At 39.0% G+C, this 25,231-nt stretch overlaps 1 protein-coding gene across 2 annotated transcripts in view; it reads right to left on the bottom strand.

The window, feature by feature from the left end:
* LHFPL3 (LHFPL tetraspan subfamily member 3) overlaps positions 1–23,332 on the bottom strand; it is a 570,448-nt gene extending 547,116 nt beyond the window's left edge. For both annotated transcript variants that reach the window (XM_007982482.3, XM_007982481.3), the window contains exon 1: positions 22,726–23,332. In XM_007982482.3, the coding sequence (XP_007980673.1) occupies positions 22,726–23,164 (439 nt within the window). In that variant the 5' untranslated portion in view covers positions 23,165–23,332. The remainder of the gene's footprint in view (positions 1–22,725) is intronic.
* Positions 23,333–25,231: the final 1,899 nt, after the last annotated feature.

Raw genomic sequence — 25,231 nt, 5'->3', positions numbered from 1 at the left:
CTATTAGGCACTAATGCCCATAGCTTATTTAACTTCAGGTTAACAGGGCATTGATGAAGAAAATAAGGTGCCATAATTCAGAATTACCCTTTATCTTACAGGAATTACTTTCACTCTGCAAATACTTCTTCCATCCAGAATCTGCTGCCTTTATTTATATACAAATGAATAATTTATCATTGTGTCTTTCAAGAACACAGGCCCAAACCAAGGCCTGAGGAAACATAAATATAAAAAGACTAATGTGGTTCAGTGACAGAATGTTAAGATATTTTGAGAAAATCGTGGTCCCTCAGATACATTACCATCCCCGTGTGGTCTCATCTGACATCACACCTCAGCAACATAGTGCACCCTAATTTACTTCTGTTCCATGCAGTTGCCTATAAGCACAGGTAGTTTTAATACATGAATTTTTCCAACATTAAAAGCTGCCAAATATCTTACACTTCTCCATTGTCTGGCTCATGATATGCTGGCTTTTTGCTGTTGTTCGTTTGTAGCATAAAATGAATAAAATGTCTGGTTTCATGAACATGTAGGTGCTTCCTTTTACATACATTGCAAACAAAAATCAGTAAATTTTAACCTCTTAGGAGCCTCTGGGAGGCATCCAGAACTGCAGAGGGATAATAGCCTTTCTGGGTAGCCCTTATAGGCTCCCCACTGAAATCAGGCACTTACCCAACACACTTGGAAACTCACTCTATCTCAGCTGCCAACCTTCGAGTTTTTCTAGACTGTTTTTAAATGGAGTTGGGAAGCCCCAACTGTTACTGAAAGAGCAGCCAGGAACTCATGGTTATACCTGGATCCTGCCCACATCCATGGAACCCAGAACTCTTGGCTGCAGAGGTAGAAGTGAGGCCACGTGAACTGCCCTGCACTGAGGGAAAAGTATGGAGAGACCTCTATCCCTGGAGAAACAGACATTTTTGTTCTCCGCGTTGAGATCTTTCCTTTAGATTATAAAATGCTTGTGGTAAACAGGTGAAATCTCAGTAGCCTACTACAGGATTCAGAGTCAGGAATTCCAATTTGCAGGGTACATTAGGAAGATGAGGAGAAGCAGTGCTCATCAAAGGGGACATGCATTGTACATGAGCAGTATAGGACACAGGGGTGGGGTTGGAAGATAAAGGCAGCTGCAGGAAGGTAGACTGGATGCCTTGAAGCATCTATTAAGGCATCTAATAAAGATCTGCTCTAATAAAGCAGAGAAAGTGGTTAGACTGCTGAGAATAATAATGATAATAGCTAATATTTATGAAGTTCTTATTACTTACTTGGTAGTATTCTAAGGATTTTACATGTAAAAGTACTTTATATGTAAAACGCTTAAAATATAAATATAATAGTAATAATTTACATATATTATTCATTTTCTATGATTAAATATAAATATAATAGTAATAATTTACATATATTATTCATTTTCTTTTTGCAATTTAGAGAAGGGAATAATGATCTAGTTGTACTAGCCTTTTTTTTTTTTTTATACAGGGCCTCGCTCTGTAATCCAAGCTGGAGTGCGGTGGTGAGATCATAGCTCACTACAGCCTCCAACTTCTGAGCTCAAAGGATCCTCCTGCCCCAGCTCAGCTAACTATTTATTTATTTATTTGTTTATTTTTTGTAGAGATGGGTCTCCTTATGTTGCCTGGGTTGGTTTCAAACTCCTGGCCTCAAGCAGTCCTCCTGCTATGACCTCCCAAACTTTGGGGTTACAGGCATAAGCCACTGCCCCTGGCCTAGTTGTATTAGGGTCTTAACAGAGAGAGAAAGGGATGGGCTTGTATGTAACAGGATGTAGAGACCAAGAGAAGCACAGCTGATGGTCAGGACAGCAGGGTGCTATGGAAATTCCTAGGTATAAGAATAAAATCTTTCCTAATACTTGGCATATGAGAGGTTGAATTTATCCTTATAGAACGTCAATATGTTGCCATCTTGAAAACTGTAAATTTGCTCAAACACTTAGGATTTGTTTTCTATGTTTGGCCAAACTATTAACAATAAAAAATGAAGCTTCTAAGGCTATTACTTGAGTCTAGAAGTAAAATTTTAAACTATGATTTAGTCTCCTTCCATCTTAATTTTCTCCTGAAAAATAATTTTATCAGCCTGGTTTTACATATAGTAACTTCTGGTCTAGGAGGCTAGTTTCTGTTTATTAGAGGAAGGAGCCCATGACAAGTAGAAAAACTTTTCAAACAATATGATCCTGCAATCCCTTGAAGTTAAGGTTAATCATAGAAGAGTGCTAAGATTTGCTTTGTGTTCCAAAGTTGGCAAACTAAAAAATATATATTTTATCAGAGAAGTGAAATGGCCTCTACTGACTCAAAGGCAGATGTAATAGAACCAGGGAAGAAAGGTAACATCAGACACAAGGTGAAGAAGTCTAAATACATAAGGTATGATGATCTGGAAGAGAAAGGATTTCTCTAGATGGCTGCCAATTTACGGGGTACTAACCACGTTAACCGGACTCATTGATCTCTGCTTTGGGGCCTCTGCACGTTCCCTTCTCATGGCCTGGAATTCTCCTCTCTCACTTTCTTCTCTCAAGTCGCTTCTTAAATAGTGTCTTGTCAAAGATACCTTTTCTTTCCTCTTTTTTTTTTTTTTTTTTCTTGAGAGGGAGTCTTGCTCTGTTGCCCAGGCTGGAGTGCAATAGTGCAGCTCACTGCAACCTCCGCCTCCCGGGTTCAAGCAATTCTCCTGCCTCAGCCTCCCAAGTAGTTGGAACTACAGGTGTGAGCCACCACTCCCAGTTAATGTTTGTATTTTTAGTATAGATGGGGTTTCACTATGTTGGCCAGGCTGGTCTCGAACTCCTGACCTCAGGTGATCCACCCACCTTGGCCTCCCAAAGTGTTGGGATTAAAAGTGTGAGCCACTGTGCCCGGCCAAAGAGATATTTTCATCAGCACTCCCTACCACCCTTACCCTGTTTTTCTCTCTCCATAGTATTTATGATCACCTGATAGATTATATAGTTAATTACTTGTTTGTATCTGCCAGCCCCCAGTGGAATGTAAACTTTGTGAGGTCACAGAATCCATCTATTTAGTTCACTGCTGTATCAACAGCATCTAGAACAGCCAATCACTCTGCAGAGGCTCAATAAACATTTGTGGAATGAATAAATGAATCTCCCATTCAGTCTCTATTCATCAGTCTTGCCCTTTATCCACCTCTGGTTAACATCAACTCATAGACTGTCTATACTAGTCCCTTTATTTCTTATGGAAGGGAGAAAAAGACAGTTCAGCACAGTAGTTACAAGTCTCGACTTTGAAACTGCCAAATCCGCTAGGTTTATGACTGGCTTCATTGCTTCTCTAACAGTTCTGTCCAACAGAATTTGCTACAATGATAGAGACAATCTGTTCTACACCCTCTGATACAGTAGTGACTAGTCCCATAGACTAATTGAGAATTTGAAGTGTGGCTAGTGTAACTAAGACAATGAACTTTTAATTTCATTTCATTTAAATTTAAATTTAAGTAGCCACATGTGGCTACAGGCTACTATACTGGACAGTTGTAGCTGTATGATCCTGGGCAATATTTCCTAATCTCTCTGTGCCTCCATTTCCTTGTCAGTTAAATGGGAATAATAATAATAATAATACCCCTCATATTATTGTTGTAAGGATTAAATGAGATAATATGTAGAGCACTAGAATAGTACTTGGTATAAGGAAAGCTGTCAGCAAATAGCACTATTGTGAGCAAAAGGAAGTAGCTTTGCAATAACACTAAATCTTTACTCAAACATGACAATGATACCAATCTAACATATTAAAAAATAGGGAAATAAAGGCATTTCCAAAAAGTAAGGTTATAGCAAATATGTGGTAAGTTGGAAAGTGGGGTAAGTGTACGGGAACTCTAGAATAGTGTGTCAAAAAGTTAGAAATTTTAGATTTAAATGTTACTTTTTTAAAATTATACTTTAAGTTCTTGGATACATGTGCAGAACGTGCAGGTCTGTTACATAGGTATACACGTGCCATGGTGGTTTGCTGCACCCATCAACCCGTCATCTACATTAGGTATTTCTCCTAATGCTATAAATGCTACTTTTTAATAAAATAGCAGTTACCATAGCAGCCAGACATCACAAAGTCATTTCAAAATCAAAGGCAATGAGCATCTTCTTAAAGAAACCTTGTGAACAATGTATCTGAGCAATATCATAAAAGGGCTCCCTTGTATGTCTGGGGTTTATTATACAGAATAATTCATTTCCCAACACTTTTCTCTAGCTTTCAATATCTACTTTACAACTGCACTCAAGATTCTACACATTTTTCTTATTTCTTGGGGTTTATTTAAAAAAAAAAAAAAACCCTTCACAACAGTGGAAAAGGTAAAACAATTATTTTATAAGAAAAAACAATTATTAATATCTCTTAGGATACCACTTTTTTATTGCTCTGCAAAGCATCAAATTGATGCTGCTATATTTTGAAGGAGACTTGAATTAATTTTTTATTATCTCATATTGTCTTTTTGTTAGCTTCTAAGTAAAATGTTCTTTCTCTACCTATATAGGTTTTTTTTTTTCCATTTATAAATGTCATGCATTTTTGTCTTCCCAGAGAATTTTAACTTCAAGCCAGATTTGTGAAGAAGAGAAGGAGGAGAAGAGAGGGAGGAGGATGGAAGGAAAAGGAGGAGGCAAAGGAGAAAAAGGAGAAGAGTGGTAGAAGGACGATGAGGAGAATAAAGAAGTTCTTCAGCTCCCTGATTAGACTTTGCCTGATCAGTCTTCCTCTTACAACCATTGTATAAATGTCTAAATGGAGCAGGGATGGTAAGAAGCGCACAAGGTCACTGCTGCTTCTGACATGTGCCAGTCTCATCTGTTTAGCATCTTGAACTATACTGCAGTGTCTTTTTGTCTTTTTCTTTTGTCCTCTAGATCTTCCCACCTTGCTCAGCTTTTAGATTTTATAGTTACCTTGAAGGCTGAGAACAAAAAGAATTTCTTTTGGAAAACTATCTGTTTAAAAACAAGGTTTATTCTCCAATGTGTTAGTGTTTACTTGGCTCTATTTAGTTTTTCTTCTTTGTGTTAAGGTCAAACATTACAAACCATAGGACCCACATATCTGATTTTAACAGAGTATCTTTTTTTCAGTGCCAAATTTCCCTAGTCAAGGTGAGCCATTTAGAGTATGTGTCATTCCATATTTAATACACAAGATGTTAAAGCATAAACAAGTTTATTTCATAATCACTACATATGTATGTCACTGGAAGTGGAGACCTTCACTCCTTTGCTCCTAATATAGTTTATCTCAGAAAACCATGATGCTAACCCAGTATGAGAGATTCATGAGTTTTAAGTAGTCAGTTCAGAAACTACAATTACTTTGCATGCATCTGTCTCCATTTCTCCCATCCTGTTCCTATTGAGCAAAGACCCAAAGTGGTGACTTGGCACTTTGATGTTTGGAGTTCATGTGGCCACAGAGCTAATCAAAGGCAATAGACTATTATTCATGGAACTTACATTTTGGACAATAGAGCAGAACAGATGCCCCAAAAACCCTGCCAACTAGAACACTTAAAAATACAGAATAACACTTTGGGAGGCCAAGGTGGGTGGATCACTTGAGGTCAGGAGTTTGAGACCAGCCTGGCCAACATGAAAAAACCCTGTCTCTACTAAAAATACAAAAGTTACCCAGGCATGGTAGCACGTGCCTGTAGTCTCAGCTACTCAGGGGGCTGAGACAGAAGAATTGCTTGAATCTGGGAGGTAGCTGTTGCAGTGAGCCGAGATTGCACCACTGCACTCCAGTCTAAGCAACAGAACGAGATTCTGTCCAAAAATTTAAAAAAGGAATAAAAATTCAAAACTTTAAAAAGCATGTATGACTGAGCTTATAGTAAAGTAAGACATTATTGGAAGTAAGAAAAAAGACAGAACAAAAATCCAAAGATGTAATGGAGCAGTAAAGCTGACATTAACCATGGGGGCATCAACTGACCACTAGTGGTAAAGAGTTTTTCCTCAGCTTTTTCATATCATAGAAAATGATACTAGTACAATAGCAATTGCTAGAATAAATGGGAAGGTATCCGGGAGCATCATCTATTATGCTAAATGTAACTTTGTAAAGCCATTTATTATATTGACATCATGTAACATAAGAAAAAATTGAATATAAAGTACCAAATATTAAAAATATATTGAATATAACTTCAATACCAAGTATATGTAATTTGTATAAACCATGCCACAGAAATATTTGTAAATATTTTAACAAGTAACTTGAGCTTTTTATAATGAACATAGAATTTTGTCAATTTATATGATGCTTATAATGGTTGCAGGCAATTCCTGCTCAAAACTTATAATAATAACCTTTTCAAAAATCTCAGCATAGACAACCTATTTTATGGGTTGTTTACCCATAAAAGTTGTAGTGGCTAAAAATTAACAAACTTGGTAACCAAATTAAAAAGTTAGAAAAGGAACAAGAGAACAAACTCAAAGAAAATAGAAAATGGAAATATTTTAAAAAGCAAAAATGAATGCTATAGGACAGAAGAATGTAATGGAGAAAATCAACAAAGTTAAAGCTGGTTCTTTTAAAAAGATGATAACAAAACTTTGGCAACACTGAGCTAAAGAAAATAGAGAATACACAAGCAACCCTTATACTGTTACGTGAATATATTAGGAGTAGCTTTATGCCAACAAATTTGAAATTTTAGATAAAATAATTGGACAAATTCTTAGGAAAATATATCTTTACAAACTGACTCAAGATGAAATAAAAAGCTTAGATGATTCTATAACAATTAAAGAAATGTAATAGTAGTATAAAAATCCTTCCATAAAGAAACACAAGGCTCAGTTTTATGTGATAATTCTATTAAACATTCCAAAAACAGATCATTTGATTCATACACAAAATTTTTTCTCAAACACAGAAAGAGAGACTTCTCAACTCTCATGAATCTTATATAACACTCTTATCCAAACTAGGTAAAGACAGTATGACAAAGGAAACAAAAAAAGACCAACTTTACTCATGAAAATACTTTAAAAAATTATAAAGTAGATTTACCATTTGATCCAGCAATCCCATTACTGGGTAGCTATCCAAAGGAAAATAAGTCATTATACGAAAAAGGCACTTGCATGCATATGTTTATTGTAGCACAATTCACAATTGCAAAGCTATGGAACCAGCCTAAGTGCCTATCAATTTATGCGTGGCTGAAGAAAATGTGGCATATATACAGCGTGAAATACTATTCAGCCATAAAAAAGAACAAAATAATGTCTTTTGCAGCAACTTGGATGAAGCTGGAGGCCATTATTCTAAGTGAAGTAACTCAGAAATGGAAAACCAAATACCGTATGTTTTCACTTTTAAGTGAGAGCTAAGCTATGGCTATGTAAAGGCAAACAGAGTGATATGATGGTCTTTGGAGATTCAGAAGGGGAAGGGTGAATCTCCCCCTTCTTGGGGATTTAAAAACTACACATTGGGCACAATGTAGACAACTCGGGCTACAGGTGCTCTAAAATCTCAGATTTCACCACTATACCATTCATTCAGGTTACCAACAACCACTTGTACCCCAAAAGCTACTGAAATAAAAAAATTAAAAACAAAAATAATATACAAAATATTAGCAATATAATCTTATGATATATGGCAAATTTGGTTTCATTTTTAAATGCACAATTACTCCAACATTAGAAAATCCAGAATTATAATTATCTTGTCACTATATATTAATTTGGAAAAGTAATTTGATCATTTCAACAGATGCAAGAAATGCATTCAATAAAATTCAACTTACATTCACAATTTAAAAACTTATCAATGTAGGAATATAAGGGAGCTTCTTTAACCTAATTAGTATTTGCAAAAATAAAAATCTACAGCATATGTCATTCTAAATGGTGAAATATTAAAAGCATTTCATTTAAAAACAGAAACAGACAAAATTAAACAATATGCCACCCAGGAATGTGTACATCAGTGATAAAGCTATAAGAAAATGTAAGGTAATAAACACGAAACTCAAGACTCAAGAAAGTGGCTACTTCTGGGTGAGAGGGGATGTAATCAGGGGAGTGGGCAGCAGGTATACAAATGGTCGCTTTAGTATGGTTTTTGTAAACCACACACACACACACACACACACACAAATGTAAAATATATTATTCATAACATGAGGCAGATGAAGTGAAACAATGGTTCATTTTGCAAGTGTGAGACAAAACCAAACTGAATGGCTAGGCTAAATAACATTTATAACTGCAATAGGTATTTAAATCACCTTCTCTTTCATTGTGTAAATTCAAGCCTGGCTTTTTTTTTTTTTTTTTTTTTTTTTGAGACGCAGTGTCACTCTGTCGCCCAGGCTGGCATGCAGTGGTGTGATCTCGGCTCACCTCAACCTCCACCTCACGGGTTCAAACGATTCTCCTGCCTCAGCCTCCCAAGTAGATGGGACTACAGGCATGTGCCACTATGCCCGGCTAATTTTTGTATTTTTAGTAGAGACTGGGTTTCACTATGTTGGCCAGGCTGGTCTCGAACTCCTGACCTCATGATCTGCCCTCCTCAGCCTCCCAAAGTGCTGGGATTACAGGCGTGAGTCACCACACCCAGCCTTTGGCTTCTTATAAATCATATTTCTACACTAAACTTGGATAATACTTTAACATATTTGGGGAAAATTTTCAAATGAGCTGCTCATGGCATCATGAGAGTTGGAGATGAAGAATTATAAGTGAGACTTATTCCATTTCTTGAATAACTCTATTATAATTAAAACTTTAGTGTATAGGGACCACCTCTCACAATCATTTGGTTGGCTTTCTAGAGACTTTGCAAAAAATATAATAATAAATTCTTTAATAATATGCAAAAGAAGGGGACAGCCCTTATGAAATGCAAACTCATATTGATTGTAGAATTTTCTCCTTTGTTCTCTGCACACTACGTGTGGCCAAAACATTCTAAGCATTCCCACAGTAATGCTAGCATGCTGAATTAAATTGTACTATCAGTACAGTTTCAAATGTTCTACTTGGTTTGTTCACACACAGACACTTTAGTGGGTACTGGGGCCATAGCAGGGCATTGGGGCTAATGAGGGAAAATTCTGGTGAGGGTTAAAAAGAATGCTCTCTGAGTATAAGATGGAAAAAAGTATTGATTTAGAGAAGAGAAGTGTGCTTTTCGAAAATTTTCCTCTAAAGAACTTTCTACACTTCAGTTTCCTAAAGAGATAAAATAGGAACCAGCTTGAGAATTTGTATCTCCTTTGAGTGGTGTTCAGTGGATAATGCTATTTGTGGGTATAACAGGAACTCATTCCTTTCCTTTTCTTTTGTTTTATTTAAGGAAATGGAGACTAGAATATGTAGGTAGGAACCGGTAATTAAATTAGGTGCCCAGTTTTTCATTCTCATTTTGTGAAGCATTATTTGCCTATGACTGTGGTCCATGTTCTGAGTTATCTTAAACATTATTTTTTAAATTCTGAAAAGTCCCTAAAGTTTCCCAAGAAATGGGATTTCCAATCCTACTTTTTAAATTTTCAAAACAAGTTCAGGCACCTGCAGAGACATAACTATAATGCATAGCTCATGACCACCAAGACCAAATGGCTGTTTAGAATCTTACAGTTCTGAATTCCTCAATTTCTTTTGAATTATCCAGGGACCTGCTCAAGTCATTCCCATGCATCCATCTCCAGTCTAAGAAACAACAACCAAAATGTCCTGATGGGGATGACCATGCCAATGAGTTCTCCAAAAAACGAGGCCACTGGATGTCACAGCAGCTTCTTCGAAGGTCAGATAAATTATAGAGAGGGATTTCAAAGCATTTTATATTAAGGCAAGGGGCTGCAGAAATATTCAGGAGGAGCTGGCTTTTCCCTTGTAGGTAAAGGAGTTTTCTCTTCTACTCTATGTTTTTTGATAAATCCTTATTCTTTTTCAACCTTCATATTTTATCCTCCACCCTCTGTCCTCTAGAATATCATCCTATAGGCAGTGTCAGGGAGAAAAATGACTCTGGACCTGACCCTGTAAAAGGCAAAGTTCTGAGAAGTACAAGATGACAGGGCTGGAGCTCCCTCTAGAGCCCATCCTGCCGACAATGGAGGGGTCTTCAGCAAAGTGAACTGGGGCTGGTGGATCCTGACCCATTTCCCCATCCTAGCTCATCTTACTGGAAAGCCCTTCCAAAGACCGACAGGTCTGGAAGAGCAGAACTATTCACCATGGCCTTCAAGACTGCTCAGTGATGCTCACTGGCGTCTCCAAAAACAGTCTGGTCGAACAAGCTTATTTAGTAAGTTCTCTTGTCAAAATCAGCTCTAAATAGTCACCACAAAAGGAATTTGGATGAATATGTAAAGCAGTGAATGTTCCTTTGCTGATTGTTTAATCCAGTAGTTTGGATCATAGTCACAGATGTAGTCACAGCAAACTTGATAGTCTGATTTTATAATAAACTGATGACTTTAAAACTAATGACTTTGAAACATTTATAAGAAGCAATGTTGTTGCTGCTTTTTAACTTTCTTTAGAAAAGCTAAAGAAATACAAGGACTTAACATGTTAATGAAAACAGAACAACATAATCTTCATTTGAGCATAAATCTGAAAATTTTAAATCACTACCTTCTTTGCTTAGGAAAACAATAAAGATTCACAGATAAGGGATTGAGAAACCTAATTTTCAATGTATTATAGTTACATTTTGAATAGCAGAGGAAAATGCCATTTCTAATTTGTTCCTGATGTTATTAGAGATGGAGAATATTCAATTTTGCTTTTGATAACTGTGAAGAGGAAATAATTTGGGTAACAGCTGATAATATTTCTCTATCATTTGGAGGAACTTAGTAAGAATGACTAAATGTTCAGGTCTTAACACAATTAAAAAACTGTCTTGCCATGCATTCCTCAAAACATGGCTTCCTTTTTTTAAGTTTGTTTAGTTGCAGTTATCAAACAGTTCAAAATGATCTCCAAAATACATTCCTATTATTTTGAGTCATTACTCCAGACAAATAGAATGGAAGAGCTAGTCCTGTTAACACAAAATTAAACTCTTAACTGAACCTGTTGTTTTGTTAGTAATGCATACAATTCAAGGATCACAATAGCATTTTTATAACACCGTGCAGTTTACTAAAAATGCTCGCAACCATTTTCTTAATCTCAAAACAAAGTAGATCCAGCATACACAAATTGTGCTACTCAATTGCCTTCATTAGGTAGTATATTGTAAGTTCAATTTTTCTGTTTACTAAATTTTGTAAACACTAACCATGCCTCTGGCCCTGATCTCTTTAGTAGTAGTAGTAGTAGTAGTAGTAGTAGTAGTAGTAGTAGTAGTAGTAGTAGTAACAGTAATCATAGCTAACATTTTTTTGAGTGCTTACTATATTCTAGGTACAATTTTAAGTGTTTCATGTGCATTAATTCAATAATCCTAGGGATAAAGAAAAGAGATTTTATTTAAAGTTTCATTAGACTGAGAAAATTTAACTTTAGATGGCTACTTGTCTTTCTGGTTTTTCTTTATTTTCTTTCTGCTTTAATTTCACTCTATCCTTGATGGTTTGCCTAACATTTACTTTCTTGGTAAATACACAGCAACATTTGGTTAGCAGATGTTATTTTTTAAATGTCTATAACTTGCAATCTCCTTTTTTAAAAATCTGGAATAGAATTGTATAAGCCTTAGAAAAATTGTCAAGAAAATGAAAAGTCAAAAATAGTTAGATGACTTACCCAAAGTCATCCAGCCAATAAGATGACAGGTCAAGATGCAAATATTGACCACACACTAGCTTCCCTTCCTCACCCTGATCCCCCTAGAACCTGCTCAAGTCTATTATTACCTTCTCTGGAACTGTGTCTCTGCCTTAGCAACTCTGTCCATCTTCACCACCACCATCAATAAGTAAATCTATTAAGAACATCTCTGCATTTAATTTAGGGCAAAACTGGATGACATAGAACCAATAATGTGGATGCTGCTCTAGTCCTGTAGGAATTCACAGTCTAAGATTAATGGCAATAATCTCAGAGGTGTAACCAAGGGGGCATTAGGGGAAAAGAACCACTGCAGACTCTAGGTTAGAGAAATGAAAAGGATGGTATGAAGGCTGGCTCATCACACATAAGTATGCTTGAAGAGGAAATTCTGGTAAATACATAATTATTTCTCTTGTAAAGAGCAGCTCTTTCCTTGCATGGTGATACAGAATGGTGAAAATGCATATTGAAGACTTACACTAAACAAATGGACGTTACATTGGGTGGCAAAAGAAAGTGGTGGAATGGAACTGCAGTGGGAATCAGATGCGTGTTGATCTCAATTTTTCCAAGGTATTCTTTTGGCAAGACTCTGAATTTCTCTCAGACTTAGTGGAAACATGCTGTAGGCCAGGGAAACAGTCTGATTTTGGCTCAAACCACTTATTGTCTCTATGACCTTGAACAAGTTCTTTTGAGTAATTTTTTAAGCCTCAATTTCTTCATCTGCAAAATGGGTATAATAATACAAACCTTGTAGGATTGTTGTGAGGGTTAAACTAAAGGTTTTTGCAAGTGGTAGTTGCTCAATAGTTAGTATTTACCATTATTTCTTTTCTTCTTCTTCTTTTTTAAAAAAGATGCAGTTTTGCTCTTGTTGCCCAGGGTGAAGTGCAATGGCAACATCTTGTCTCACTGCAACCTCTGGGTTCAAGCGATTCTCCTACCTCAGCCTCCCGAGTAGCTGGGATTACAGGCACCTGCCATCACGCCTGACTAATTTTTGTATTTTTAGTAGAGACAGGTTTCACCATGTTGGTCAGGCTGGTCTTGAACGCCTGACCTCAGGCGATCCACCCACCTCGGCCTCCCAAAGTGCTGAGATTACAAGTGTGAGCCACCACACCTGGCCATTATTATTGCTTAATCAAGAAAATGAGAAGATTATGTTAAATGATTTTTAATATCAGTCTAACATTCAAAAGCCTATGAGTCTATATCTACTTGACACAATGTTAAATAATTTTGTTAAATGGTTTTTAAGCCATATTGTTTCTCAGAGGTGGGCCATGTCATTTTTTATAGAACAAAGGGTCAATCAAATCACATCTGGATTTTGATTGAAAATAAGTCTAATTTTCAGTCAACCCACAATTTAACTGGTGATACATTAGCAATAAAAGTCATAAATGGAGGTGAGAAAATAAAACCAAAGGAAAAAAGTCTCAAATTGCTTAAGTATGTTTTATCTAATCTAGCTTCTAATACAAAATTAGCTATGAATAACTTGTATAAATCTTCCACAATTTTCCAAAGAAGAGATGATTATTTTCCTAAATTCACACTAAATCATCTTTTCTCTGGAATAGTATTGTTCAAACATTGTGACTACAGCCTACAGTAAGTAATACATTTTACGTCGCAACCTAGTCCACACACGTGTGTAAATATGTAAATGTTTTTAGAAAATAAAAGTTTCATAAAACCCTTTTTATACGCCTTGCATTAGTATTTTCTACCCTGTTTTAATCCAAGTTTTAATGTTGATTACCTATGAACTGATACCATGACCATTAAAAGGTCGTCAACCATGGTTTTTAAAACACTACAATAGAGCATTCCTTTCTCTATGAAGGTTTTTCTAACATATGAAGTGGTCAGTACTATGTTTTGTCCAGTCAACTGGTTAAAATGCAGATATTCAGTTAACTCACATTTGGCATCACACAGATCCACAATATCGCTCTCTATTAATCATTGGAATTTTGGATGAATTCAATTAGTCTAGTTTGTAATTATACATGTTCTTAAAATGTTATGTAAATGTATTTACCCAAATGTTCACTGTAAGTACCCTTTCCCCATTAAAGGCATTATACTACAGAAATCAATTTAAACTCACAATTTATAACTAGGTTTTCAAAGAGAAACTATAGAAATGCTTTTCATCAAATTTTTCAATGGCCTATTCTTTCTTACATTGCCTTATTTTAACCTTTCTCCTTATTTCCACCTGCCATACATCTAGTATCTCTCCCTTTAAATAGCTTGATTTTAGAGTCTATTATAATTCCTTGATTGGGGGTAAAGCCATAATTTTTCTTTCTTAAAAACTGGAATTTGCACACAGCTCTGCACCATATGACATAGTCTAGCTCTCTGTTTGTCCTGTGCCAATACATTTTTAAGCCATTTATTGTATCAAATTCAATAGGCATTTGATGTTACAAAATTCCACAGGTTTTCCAAACTTGAATTTCATTGTCTCTTTACTATTCATACTTCATTTACTTTTGGTGTCACTATCCCTGCCATTCTTCACAGCTGAATTGTTTGGCTGTTTTTGTTTTTGTTGTTGTTGTTGTTGTTTGTTTGTTTAATACTGAGCCTTCTGTCAATTATAATACACATTTCCCATTTTGATTTTGCAGCACCTCACTCTTGATCTTCACTGAAACCAACTAAGGGCCATGCAGAAAACATTCCCTCCAGACTATTTCCAGAAGGAGTCTACAAACACTTAAATAAATGGGTCTGTGATGCATTCTGTACGAAAGCTAAAGTTGAATTCCCTTCAAAATCCTATCTGCCATTGTTCTCCAACAGGGAAAGAATGTGGAAAACTCCCTTGATTAGTTAGGTTGTGCATGTCTGCTTCTGAGTTAGGGCCTCTTTTCAGATCTACAACTATTTTTCATTTATCTCATTATTTTTCACTGCCCTTCTACTTAAGCCCTTTCATTGATAAGTCATAATCTTAAAATTTCATGCAATTAGAAGATCAACTTCACTCAGACATTTAGGATCTTTCTTCCTGTTGAGCACACATAGCAGCCCCTACCCTGCTGCAGCCCTTGGTTTCATTAGGGTGGGGAAGATATCAGAACTCAAGTATGGCAATTCTGTGCCAGCTACTCTATTTCCAAAAGGTTTGCTTTCTTCTTTCATTCTACCCAATAGTAGTCAGATATGGTTCATGTCCATATTGGTGGAAAACGTATTTATCTTCCCCTTGCAAACCCCTTATTTTTCTGTTTTGTTTTTGTTTTTGTTTTTGTTTTTTTCCAAAAAAGGTGAGATATGCACTCAAGATTATAGTTAGGACAATTTAAACTATGAATAGTACCAGGATCTTGTGCAGTGGGAGTATCATAGAACTGTAGCCATAATTTGAGCACTTATGTCTTTAATTATGATATTAGTTATGTAAACATTTAGGATGCTGAGGGAGATTATTTCTGTTTTTCAAATGCCTCAGTGACTTTTTATAACAGCATTATGTTTAAGTCATCAAATAACTTATCTACTATTTGCTATATGAAGCAGCTTCTTGCTCTCCATCATTATTACTATCTTTTTTTTATTATTAAGAATAAAGGTCAGCCGGGTACGGTAGCTCACACCTGTAATCCCAGCACTCTGGAAGGCCAAGGTGGGCAGATCACGAGGTCAGGAGATCAAGACCGTCCTGGCTAACATGGTGAAACCCCATCTCTACTAAAAATATAAAACAATTAGCTGGGCATGGTGGTGGGCACCTGTAGTCCCAGCTACTCGGGAGGCTGAGGCAGGAGAATGGTGTGAACCTGGGAGGTGGAGGTTGCAGTGAGCTAAGATTGCGCCACTGCACTCCAGCCTGGGTGACAGAGCGAGACTTTGTCTCAAAAAAAAAAAAACAAAAGAATAAAGGTCAGCTCCTTGATCTTTCCTCATATCAAATAAAAATTCCAGTTGACTCATTACGATAAGGAAAATTCACATTAATTAAAGTTGGTGCTGACTCCTAAAGTTCAAATATATTATGGAAATTACACTTTAAAACTAGCCCAGTTATCATGAGATCAAGCCCTCAAAGCAGAATTCTCCTAGAGTGTTATTTGCTTTGTGCCAATGTGATCCAAAATTCTCTCTACTCCTCTCCCCATAGTTTATCTCCTGATACCACACACAGAAGTGCACTGAGCCACATATTGGAACTCTAGCACTCTAGCTATATGCTTTTCTGTTCTTCCTTTCTTTCTTTATTTTTTTTCATTTTACTCCTATAGTGCAATATACTAGCCTAGCCATCTGGATTCTCTTTCCTGGGTGGTAGCAACATGCCAAACAAAAATTACCAAATAGGTGTTTTCATATTAAGCTTCTGATAGCACATTCTGGTTAGACTTTACTGTAGTATTTACTTACAGAAGTATAGAAGTAATTTATTATATTTTTACAGTGGAAAAGTTGTTAAATGTGCAGCCTTGCACCAAGAAAAAATTCCTAACAATATATTGTATGGGTTATATGGGACCGGTTATTTTTCACAGATGTTTGCTTAAAATCTCACTTTTATAAAAACTGTTTGTTTTGATATCACATTAATATATTTTAATATATGTGACATCTCTTCAATTGCCACATTTCTTGTCACATTACATATAAGGGAAATGTTTCTAAATTATTCCAGATCACTTTCTTGTAAGTTTGTCTTGGCAAATAAAAAATTCAATTTTTATTTTTGTTGTTAGAAAACAAAAACTGCCCCCTCCAGCAGTACGCATCCTTTCCTCTACATGTGGGAGAAGATTTGAAATGCTCTGGTAGAGGAAAAGCCTCTCTTTAGGGTCACTCCATGGCACTGAACTTAGGATGCATAAGCAGCACTTTGGAGCAAGAACTCACTTTCTCATACTGCTCAGCACCAGCCAAATGGTAAGGACACAAGATTGTCCTGAACACTTGAGTCTACACCTGAGTACATCCCGGTTTTGTCCCCTCTTCAGAGCACCCCATCAGAGCTCAGCACATTCAGAATCACTCTATCAGAGAGGGCTTGGCCAGCTCCATGGGAGTCCAAGAAGAGCACATCTGCACTGATGCCAAGTAAGAAGTGGGAAAGCTTGGAAAATATGTCTTTTCTTGTCTTTATTGCTCCTGAAGGTACATAAGGAAATCTAACCTAGAACAAGTCCCTGCTCTTTATGAAAGAAAACCCAATCTCTTCATTTTTACATAAAGCCTCCATTTTGGATGACGTGGGGATTTTTAATGAGAAAATAAATGGTAAGGGAAAATTTGCTGAAGCCTGAGATACAATTATCTCCCAATGCTGTAATAAAGATCATTACCTACACATCAGAAAGCCTCTGTTTGGCATATAGCTCATCACAAATTAGGGTTTCAAGTCACAACCATTGTCATCAAAGAACAAGGAATAGTTCTTTCAGTGTGGTCACTACTAGTGATGCCACACACCACTGAGAAATGAGTATTATGACTTTCAAAGTACACAGCATTCACTTCTCACCACAACATATGGGAAATTTATTTTATTTTATTATGGAGTCTCACTTTGCTGCCTAGTCTGGAGTGCAGTGGCATGATCTCAGTTCAATGTAACCTCCACCTCCCGGGTTCAAGTGATTTGCCTGCCTCAGCCTTCTGAGTAGCTGGGATCACAGGTGTACGCCTCCGTGCCTGGCTAGTTTTTGTATTTTTAGTAGAGACAAGGTTTCACCATGTTGGCCAGGCTAGTCTCGAACTCCTGACCTCAGGTGATCTGCCCGCCTTGGCCTCCCAAAGTGCTGGGATTACAGGTGTGAGCCACTGCACCCAGCCCAACATATGGGACATTTAAAGTCCTTTTTCCTTTCATTCTTCACCTAATTATTCATTCCTTTTTAATTAATTAACTCAACAAAAATTTGTTGTATAGCTACTATGTGCCAGATATAGACATACTACTAATGCCAGGATATAGTAATAATAGCAAGACAACAACAGCAACCATACCCAACACTCATGGAGAGTCTGCTTACTATAAACCAGACACCAAGTATATACATTAGCTCATTTAGTCTTTGCAACAGTCTCCTGACAGGTACAATTATATGCATATTTGCAGATGAGCAACTAAAGCATAGAAAGATTAATTCTCCAGGTCACACAGTCCATAAGTGCCACAGCCAGGCTTCAAACTCACATCTTTTAACTCCAGTTTCCATGCTTTTGACCTCTATGCTGTATAAAGAAAAACAGGCAAGGCCTTATGGAACTTTCAATGTAGTGGAGAAGACAGAAATTAAATAAACATGGAAATGTGCTGTAATTTCCAATGCTAATGAGATCTATAAGAAAACAGGAGGGTGCCACAAGATAGGATGGTATAACATTTCAAAGGCTCTTCTTGCAGGCTAAGAGATACAGTGATTACCTTTGGTGATTCTCATCTCACCTAAATGACAAAGTTATAACATTTAAGAAAGCAAACGGGGTAAAAAGAATTTGGCAGAACTAAATCTGGGAGGCTAGGGATAACAGACTAAACAATTCACCCTTTACCCCTTGCCATGGCCAGGCTTTGCCATAAAGCCTTGCCATCTTGGTGGCCCTTCTTGCTGGTACACTCAGCATGATACAGATGAGGAATCAGGGGAATGCAACCCATTCTGTCCCCATCTCTCCTTAATAAGAAAATCCAGTCTGGATCAGGTGTCCCATCTTCACAGATGAAAGCAAGTATCTTCCCTCATCTGCTGCCTTTGACCAAGAAATGCATGACCGATGTCTACAAAACCTTAAATTCCACCTGAATACTTCAGCTCATAAAAAAGAAAAAGAAAACAAAAGATTTATTTTGCCTAATATGGTGAACACATGGGCTTCTGGAAACAATTCAAGGTATGGCTTATAGTCACTAGAACAAACAAAACGTGGTTTATAAAATGTGGTTATTAGTAGACTCAGAAACCAACGGAAACAAATGACTTAAAGAGAACAAGAACATAGAAGCAGAAAATCAGGTTCCCAGGGGAAGAAAATTCCCTTTCCATCCTGATTTTTTAAAACTCTGGACTTTATTACCCTGCTTGACCAATTATAAATCTACTCCTTTCTTTTTAGTGTCAGAGAAATCACACAGAAAGAAAAGCTCTTTTTTTTCCTTCTGAAGAAATTGCCTTTCTACAGATTTAGGAAAGTTTTATATCTCTTATTATCATTATTTATTTTATGTATTATTTTTATGTCTCCAGTTTTTATGTAAGACATGGTCTGTACATACAGGATTACATCCAAAGACAGTATGATATATTAACTCCTAATTCTGTGCTTCCTAGTTTCACGCTACTATGTTTGATAAAGACTTAGAGTGAGGAAGGAGAGGGTAAGTGTTCATAACAGCACGATAATTAAATGTGCTTCACACACCTTGATGAATGAGCAACATCATTTTCAGGTCCAATAAATAAATTAATTTTTCTGGTTCATCGTTCAGAATCATAAAAATAATAATTTTTTATATTGTAATATCATAAGAAGTCTCCTGTTTCATCATCTTAATGTATCACTTGAAATAGGATTTTGGCTAGGCGCGGTGGCTCACACCTGTAATCCCAGCACTTTGGGAGGCCATGGCAGGTGGATTGCTTGAGGTCAGGAGTTCGAGACCAGCTTGGCCAACATGGTGAAACCTTGTCTCTACTAAAAATACACAAAATTAGCCTTGTGTGGTGGCATATGCCTGTAGCCCTAGCTACTCAAGAGGCTGAAATAGGAGAATCACTTGAACTCAGGAGGCAGAGGTTGCAGTGAGCCGAGATCGCACCACCGCACTCCAGCCTGGGTGACAGAGCGAGACTCCATCTCAAAAAAAAAGAAAGAAAAAGAAATAGGATTTTATATTCTACCTGACTACATACAGGATGTTAGTATATTAAAAATGCTTAGATAACTAAATACACAAGTGAATAGTTTGATTTCCAATGAGGGATAAACAGTCTCTAATAAGCAAATAGTACATTAAGGTCTCATCTTTCATATTTAGCAAATTACACTTGAGATTAGCCTAGGTACAGGCAAACAATAGGCAGGAGAAGGCTACTTAACATTAAAAGGCAACAGTCTAAAGGCTAAACTTTTTTTTTTTTTTTTTTTTTTTTTGAGATGGGTTCTCACTCTGTTTCCCAGGCTAGTGTGCAGTGGTGCAATCTCAGCTCACTGCAGCCTCCACCTCCCGAGCTCAAGAGATTCTCCTGCCTCAGCCTCCCAAATAGCTGGGATTACAGATGCCCACCACCATGCCTGGCTAATTTATGTATTTTTAGTAGAGATGGAGTTTCACCATGTTGGCCAGGCTGGTTTTGAACTCCTGACTTCAAATGATCCACCCCCTCAGCCTCCCAAAGTGCTGAAATTACAGGCATGAGCCACTGCGTCAGGCCTAGACTAAACTTTCAAAGTAACTTACAATAGATTATGTTAATTTTTTTGTTAGTATCATAAGACTTAATTTTTTTTAAGAAAAACCCTGAAAACCATGTTAAATGTAACATTCTTTAGAAATATCTTCTATATGTTATTCCTTAAAAATCTGTGAATGGGTGACAGATTCTTATTTGACCTGTCATCAAAATCCATTCTTCTTTTATTGATATACTTCACTAATGAACAAAATCATGCCCTATAGTTTACCTAGAAATAAAATACCAAATAATTGCAAATAAAGGTTTTAAAAAGTATGTCACTTAAGGATCTGGACTTCTCCAAAATGAAGTAAATGTCCTTACATCTTTAGTACAAAAACTATCCCACATTTTACATGACATGGAAAACAGGATAAACATTGATGTCAAATGCCTGAGAACAACATTATATTTCACTACTCCAGGACAATCTTTGTGTGCTCTATTCCAGAAAGAGAAAAGGAAAAAAAAAATAAAATAAAAAATAAACCTTGTAATGGTTGCAGTTTGTATTAACTTCAAAGCTGGTATTTCTTTCTCAAAGATCATTTTCTTTCTGTCCTTTAAAAAAGCGGGGGGTTGGAGTATGAAACCTCATAACAATCAAACATTGAAGAGTGTGTTGTTGAGAAAGCACCTGCAAAGTATTTTCAGACCTTTGAAAAACGATGTAATTTGAATCACCTCTCTAAATAGGTCATTTAACTTAGAAAAATTAAAATTAGCTGTGCAGGGTCAATTTTTTTCTACAGCATCTGCATCTTGTGTCCTCTTCTCTTCAAAGTCAAACCAGAGCTAAGTGTCAAGAACAGCCATAATACGTGAATTTATTCCAAATCGTAGTTATTCTGCTTGAAATGGCCATAAAAGTTAACATTATATATAAAAACACAGAGTGAGGGGGTGCTACAAAAAGTTGGGGATGGGGGTGCAGAAGGAGACGCAGAACTCACATTTCAGGGCGATAATGGTATGCGTAAAGCAGGGAGTCTCCATTGGTGCTTATTTCTTGCTTTTCACATACACACTTTTACAATATATGGCAAATCAAAATCAGGCGAGACAAAACACAAAATAAGTACTTCCACACAAGTGTAGTCTCCTACAATCTTCATCTTTCGTTATCGAACTAACAGTATAGGATTATGAACCTTAACGCTATTGTCCAGCACCTTGAAGTATTTACTCATCCTACAACACTCTGGTAAACTCAGGGGTTGAATCCCTGCTCCCCAGAAAGCCTTCCCAGGAATACGATAAACGACAAAATCTTGAAACATCGTAAAAATGAGAACAATAAAATAAAATGCAAATGAGAAGTTTAGCTGCCTAAGATATTCAGTGTTCTTCTACAAACAGACCATCCATACAATCAAAAGGATCTCAACAATGTTGGAACAGAAAGTTGTCAGGACCATTGGACCCTTTACTTTAGAAGGGAGGGCATCCAAGGTGGCTGGCAGAGAGGCAATCGGCATCAGGGGAAGTATAGTAAGGAGTCAATTTTGTTTCAGGACTCTTCAAAGTCACCAGGAAATGTACCCCATTCTTTCTGGGTTAAAAGTAACTTTGATGCACAGTAAAAAAGTACTTTCATAGCTTCCAGCTGGCAACAATATCATCCACAGGCAAAGAGTGAGCGGAGATACTAATGAAACAGATTCTCCTCTCTGCCCACTTCCCCAAAGCCACTTTCCAAAAATGAGATTTTGAGGAATCTTGATTTACTAAAGACTTCTCTCTGTTTAAAGATGAAATGGAAGGACCTTTGCACGGACAAGGAGGCAAACTGAAGACTTGACATTGAGGAACTGCTAAAGAATGTTCTAAGCTACATTTTTCTTACGAGGGGGAAACCCAAAACAGAAACATCTCTTCACCTCCAGATGGAGGAGAAAACATATATAACTGCCTGGGACTGAGAGAAGCAGTATCACTCCAGCCACCGCCCCTCGCCCCCATTCCCAGGATCAATGACAGAAATAGTCCCAGCAGCAAGGGGCAGGGCAGGCTGGCTGCTCCTTCCACTACGACCTCTCCAAATTCGCTTTTCACTTCGCCCTGTTAGTCCCTCCTTAGTCCCTCAGCACGGACCCCCAGACTCATCTCTCTAAGCGGCCACTTCTCCGCCCCCCAACCTTAGTTCTGAGCGGACTCGGCCCCACAACCGCCCTGTCTCTGGCGCGTCCCTCTGGGTGGCGTCCCCCACACTTGGGAGGCTCACAAAAGCCCCGGGACGAGGCGCCAGCGCCGGGGCTGGGGAACCCCGGGGGTTCCGGCCTCGCTGGGCTCCCGCCCCCCCCCCCCCCCCCACCTCGACGCCTGAGCGGATTAGGCGGCTGGGCTCGCACCGGCGCGCACAGCCCCCGTCCCTCCCACTCTGGCCCCTCCCCGGTTCGGGCGCCCCGGGGTCCTCCGCCTCCGCGGAGGTGAGCGCGCACTCACCAGAGGTGAGCTGCATCCAGGCACATATCTTGTACACAGTGGCCGTGTTGCAGAAAAAGAAGAGGGTAAAGCAAACGATGCAGGCAATGATGAGCATCATGGAGAGGCCGATAAAGAAGGAGGCGGCTTTGAAGGCGCCCGAGGGCAGCGTGGAGAAGTCCGTGAAGCTGCCCCTGCAGGTCAGCTCCCTGGAGAAGCCGTTGCCGATGCAGTAGTGGAAGAGCCCGAAATAGCCGGCTTGCGGGGTGTCCACGCCGTCGCCTATCCAGTAGGGCTGGATGAAGCACACCACGTTGACGATGGCAAAGCAGATGGTGAAGATGGCCCACAGCACGCCGATGGCCCGCGAGTTCCGCACATAGTTGGTGTGGTACAGCTTGGCAGCCTCCTGAGCCGGGAGCATCGCGGCGGCGGCGGCAGCGGCTGCGGCTCCGGGCATTCTCCCCCTCCTCCTCCTCCTCCTGGTCCTCCGCCTCCCCCCGCCTCTCCGCGCGCAGGAGACACACTCACGGAGCCTCGCGCGCTGCAACTCCCCTGCCTCCGCCTCAGCCCAGCAGCACCAGTTTCAGAGTCTGCATTCTCGCTCCCGGAAGGAGGGCGGGGGAGCGCGGAGCACCCCTCCGGCTCGCCTGGCACAGCCTCCCGGCTCCCCTCCCTTCCTCCCTCCTGGCCCGGGCTCCGGCCCTCCTCACCACTCTCCACCCCTGTTCCCGCCGCCGCCGCTGCAGCTGCTGCAGCTGAAGGCGGCAAATCCCTCGTGGAGCACCGCGGCGCGCAAGCCTGGGGCGCCCCCCACTCCGCTTCCCGCCTCCCTCCCCGCTGCCAGTGCCCAGGGGCGCAGAGGACCGCGGCGACTCCGGAACGCCCATCAAGGGGTGGACATGAGCCAGAGAAGCGGGCCTGGATTCGGAGGGCGAGGGTAGTCTAAGAAGGTGGCAGGAGCACCCATAGGGATCCTAGAGGCAACCCCAGGATCCTGGTGGGTGTGAGGGGCTGGGCTCGAGAGGCTGATTCAGGGAGCATTTCATCACCGCACAGCAACGTGCTTCGACCTCTGCATCTTTGCAGAGGCACGAGGGGCAGCGCGGCAGATGCAGGCAAGAAACGCCAAGGGAGAGGAGGCGTACAGCCCCCAAGAGTCTTTCTTGGTACCACAGAACTGCCCCTGGCTAACTCCTCGATTGCCTTCAGGTCGACAGGTGGAGACAGAAGTTGCGCAGGAGACTGGCAGACAATAATGTAAAAGACAAACCTCAAGGGTGGTCTCACATCAAGCACAGCTGAGCTTGCTTCCTCTGCGTTTTTCCCCCAGGCAGCCAGCTGAACTGTAGCTAATGGATGCCCCATACTTTCCTTTAAGTCGTTTCCCCGATAAATCCTTCCATAGATTGGGCCTGTGTGTGCTTGGAAGGGACTGTGTCACAGAATTTTATAGTTTGTTTGAAAACAGGGTAGTTCTGCCAGTGTTACACTTACTATGCAAATATTGACAGCTACTCTGCGCCCAGGCGCTGAGCTGGGTGGTAAGGGTACAAAAAGACGCAGCAGATGGTTCGTTGTCCGGGAACTTCCATCTCCCCCTACAACCCAAAGCTAACCAGAGAGCTGTTTTCAGGCTAATTTATCGCCGAATTACCCATATAGAATTCCTTTTTCACATGGCATTGCTGTTGTACACCTCACTTCGTGCTGTTTCCTTAGCTTATATTTTCCCTTTTAACAGTCTTTCTATTGCTCTTTTAACAGTTTCTACTTTTCAAACTGCATTTCCCTATTTCTGTTGGTTATTTTTTGTTTGTTTGTTTCCTTCTGATTCTGATATAAAGAAACATGTAACTGCCTCCCACTCCCAGCCATGAAACCAGAATGCTTAATTGTAGGAGTGGATTTTGGTAAGAAATCATTTTGAACCATATGATCCCTGAATTTTCTGAGCATTTCTATCAGAGAGAATTCTGATAGAATTGGACCCTAAGTCTATACCTAATTGGCTATATCAATGGCTATTCCATGGAAGAAGAGTCATACCCTAAGTGATGAAAATTAACTATGCTCTTCATTTGATAGTCTGAAGATTTGAGATTCCATGAAGAGGGAGGGGGAGAAAGTGGAATAGGAGTGTGAGACACATAAGATAATGAAGGGGCTGCTGCTGAAACTGGGAAAGGATCTAAAAGCATGAGTTTCAGAATCTTCCATTCAGCTTTTTCTCTAGGCATGTAATTCATGTATTACACTTCAAGGTCCATCAGACAGAGCTTTGAAAATCAAGAGAGAACAGAATTAAACAGTAGCATGAGACACGTAAGTTTAAGTGAGTAAGAATTTCTAGCAAGTGTGGTTGTAGACTCTCAGAAGGTCTTCAAAATAAATATCAGAGGGATTTGGAGGAGGTGACAAAGATGACCTAAATATGGGCTAGCCCAATATAACACTTGCAAGTCTCTAAAAATACAGTTCATGATGATGCATCATGAGTGCATTGGTGGCAGTGGAGGGTCAGAAT

The sequence above is a fragment of the Chlorocebus sabaeus genome, chromosome 21, assembly GCF_047675955.1.
Source record: "Chlorocebus sabaeus isolate Y175 chromosome 21, mChlSab1.0.hap1, whole genome shotgun sequence".
In the NCBI taxonomy this organism is placed as follows: Eukaryota; Metazoa; Chordata; class Mammalia; order Primates; family Cercopithecidae; genus Chlorocebus; species Chlorocebus sabaeus.
Note: the sequence above shows the minus strand (reverse complement) of the source record. Positions and strands in the feature narration are given on the sequence as shown.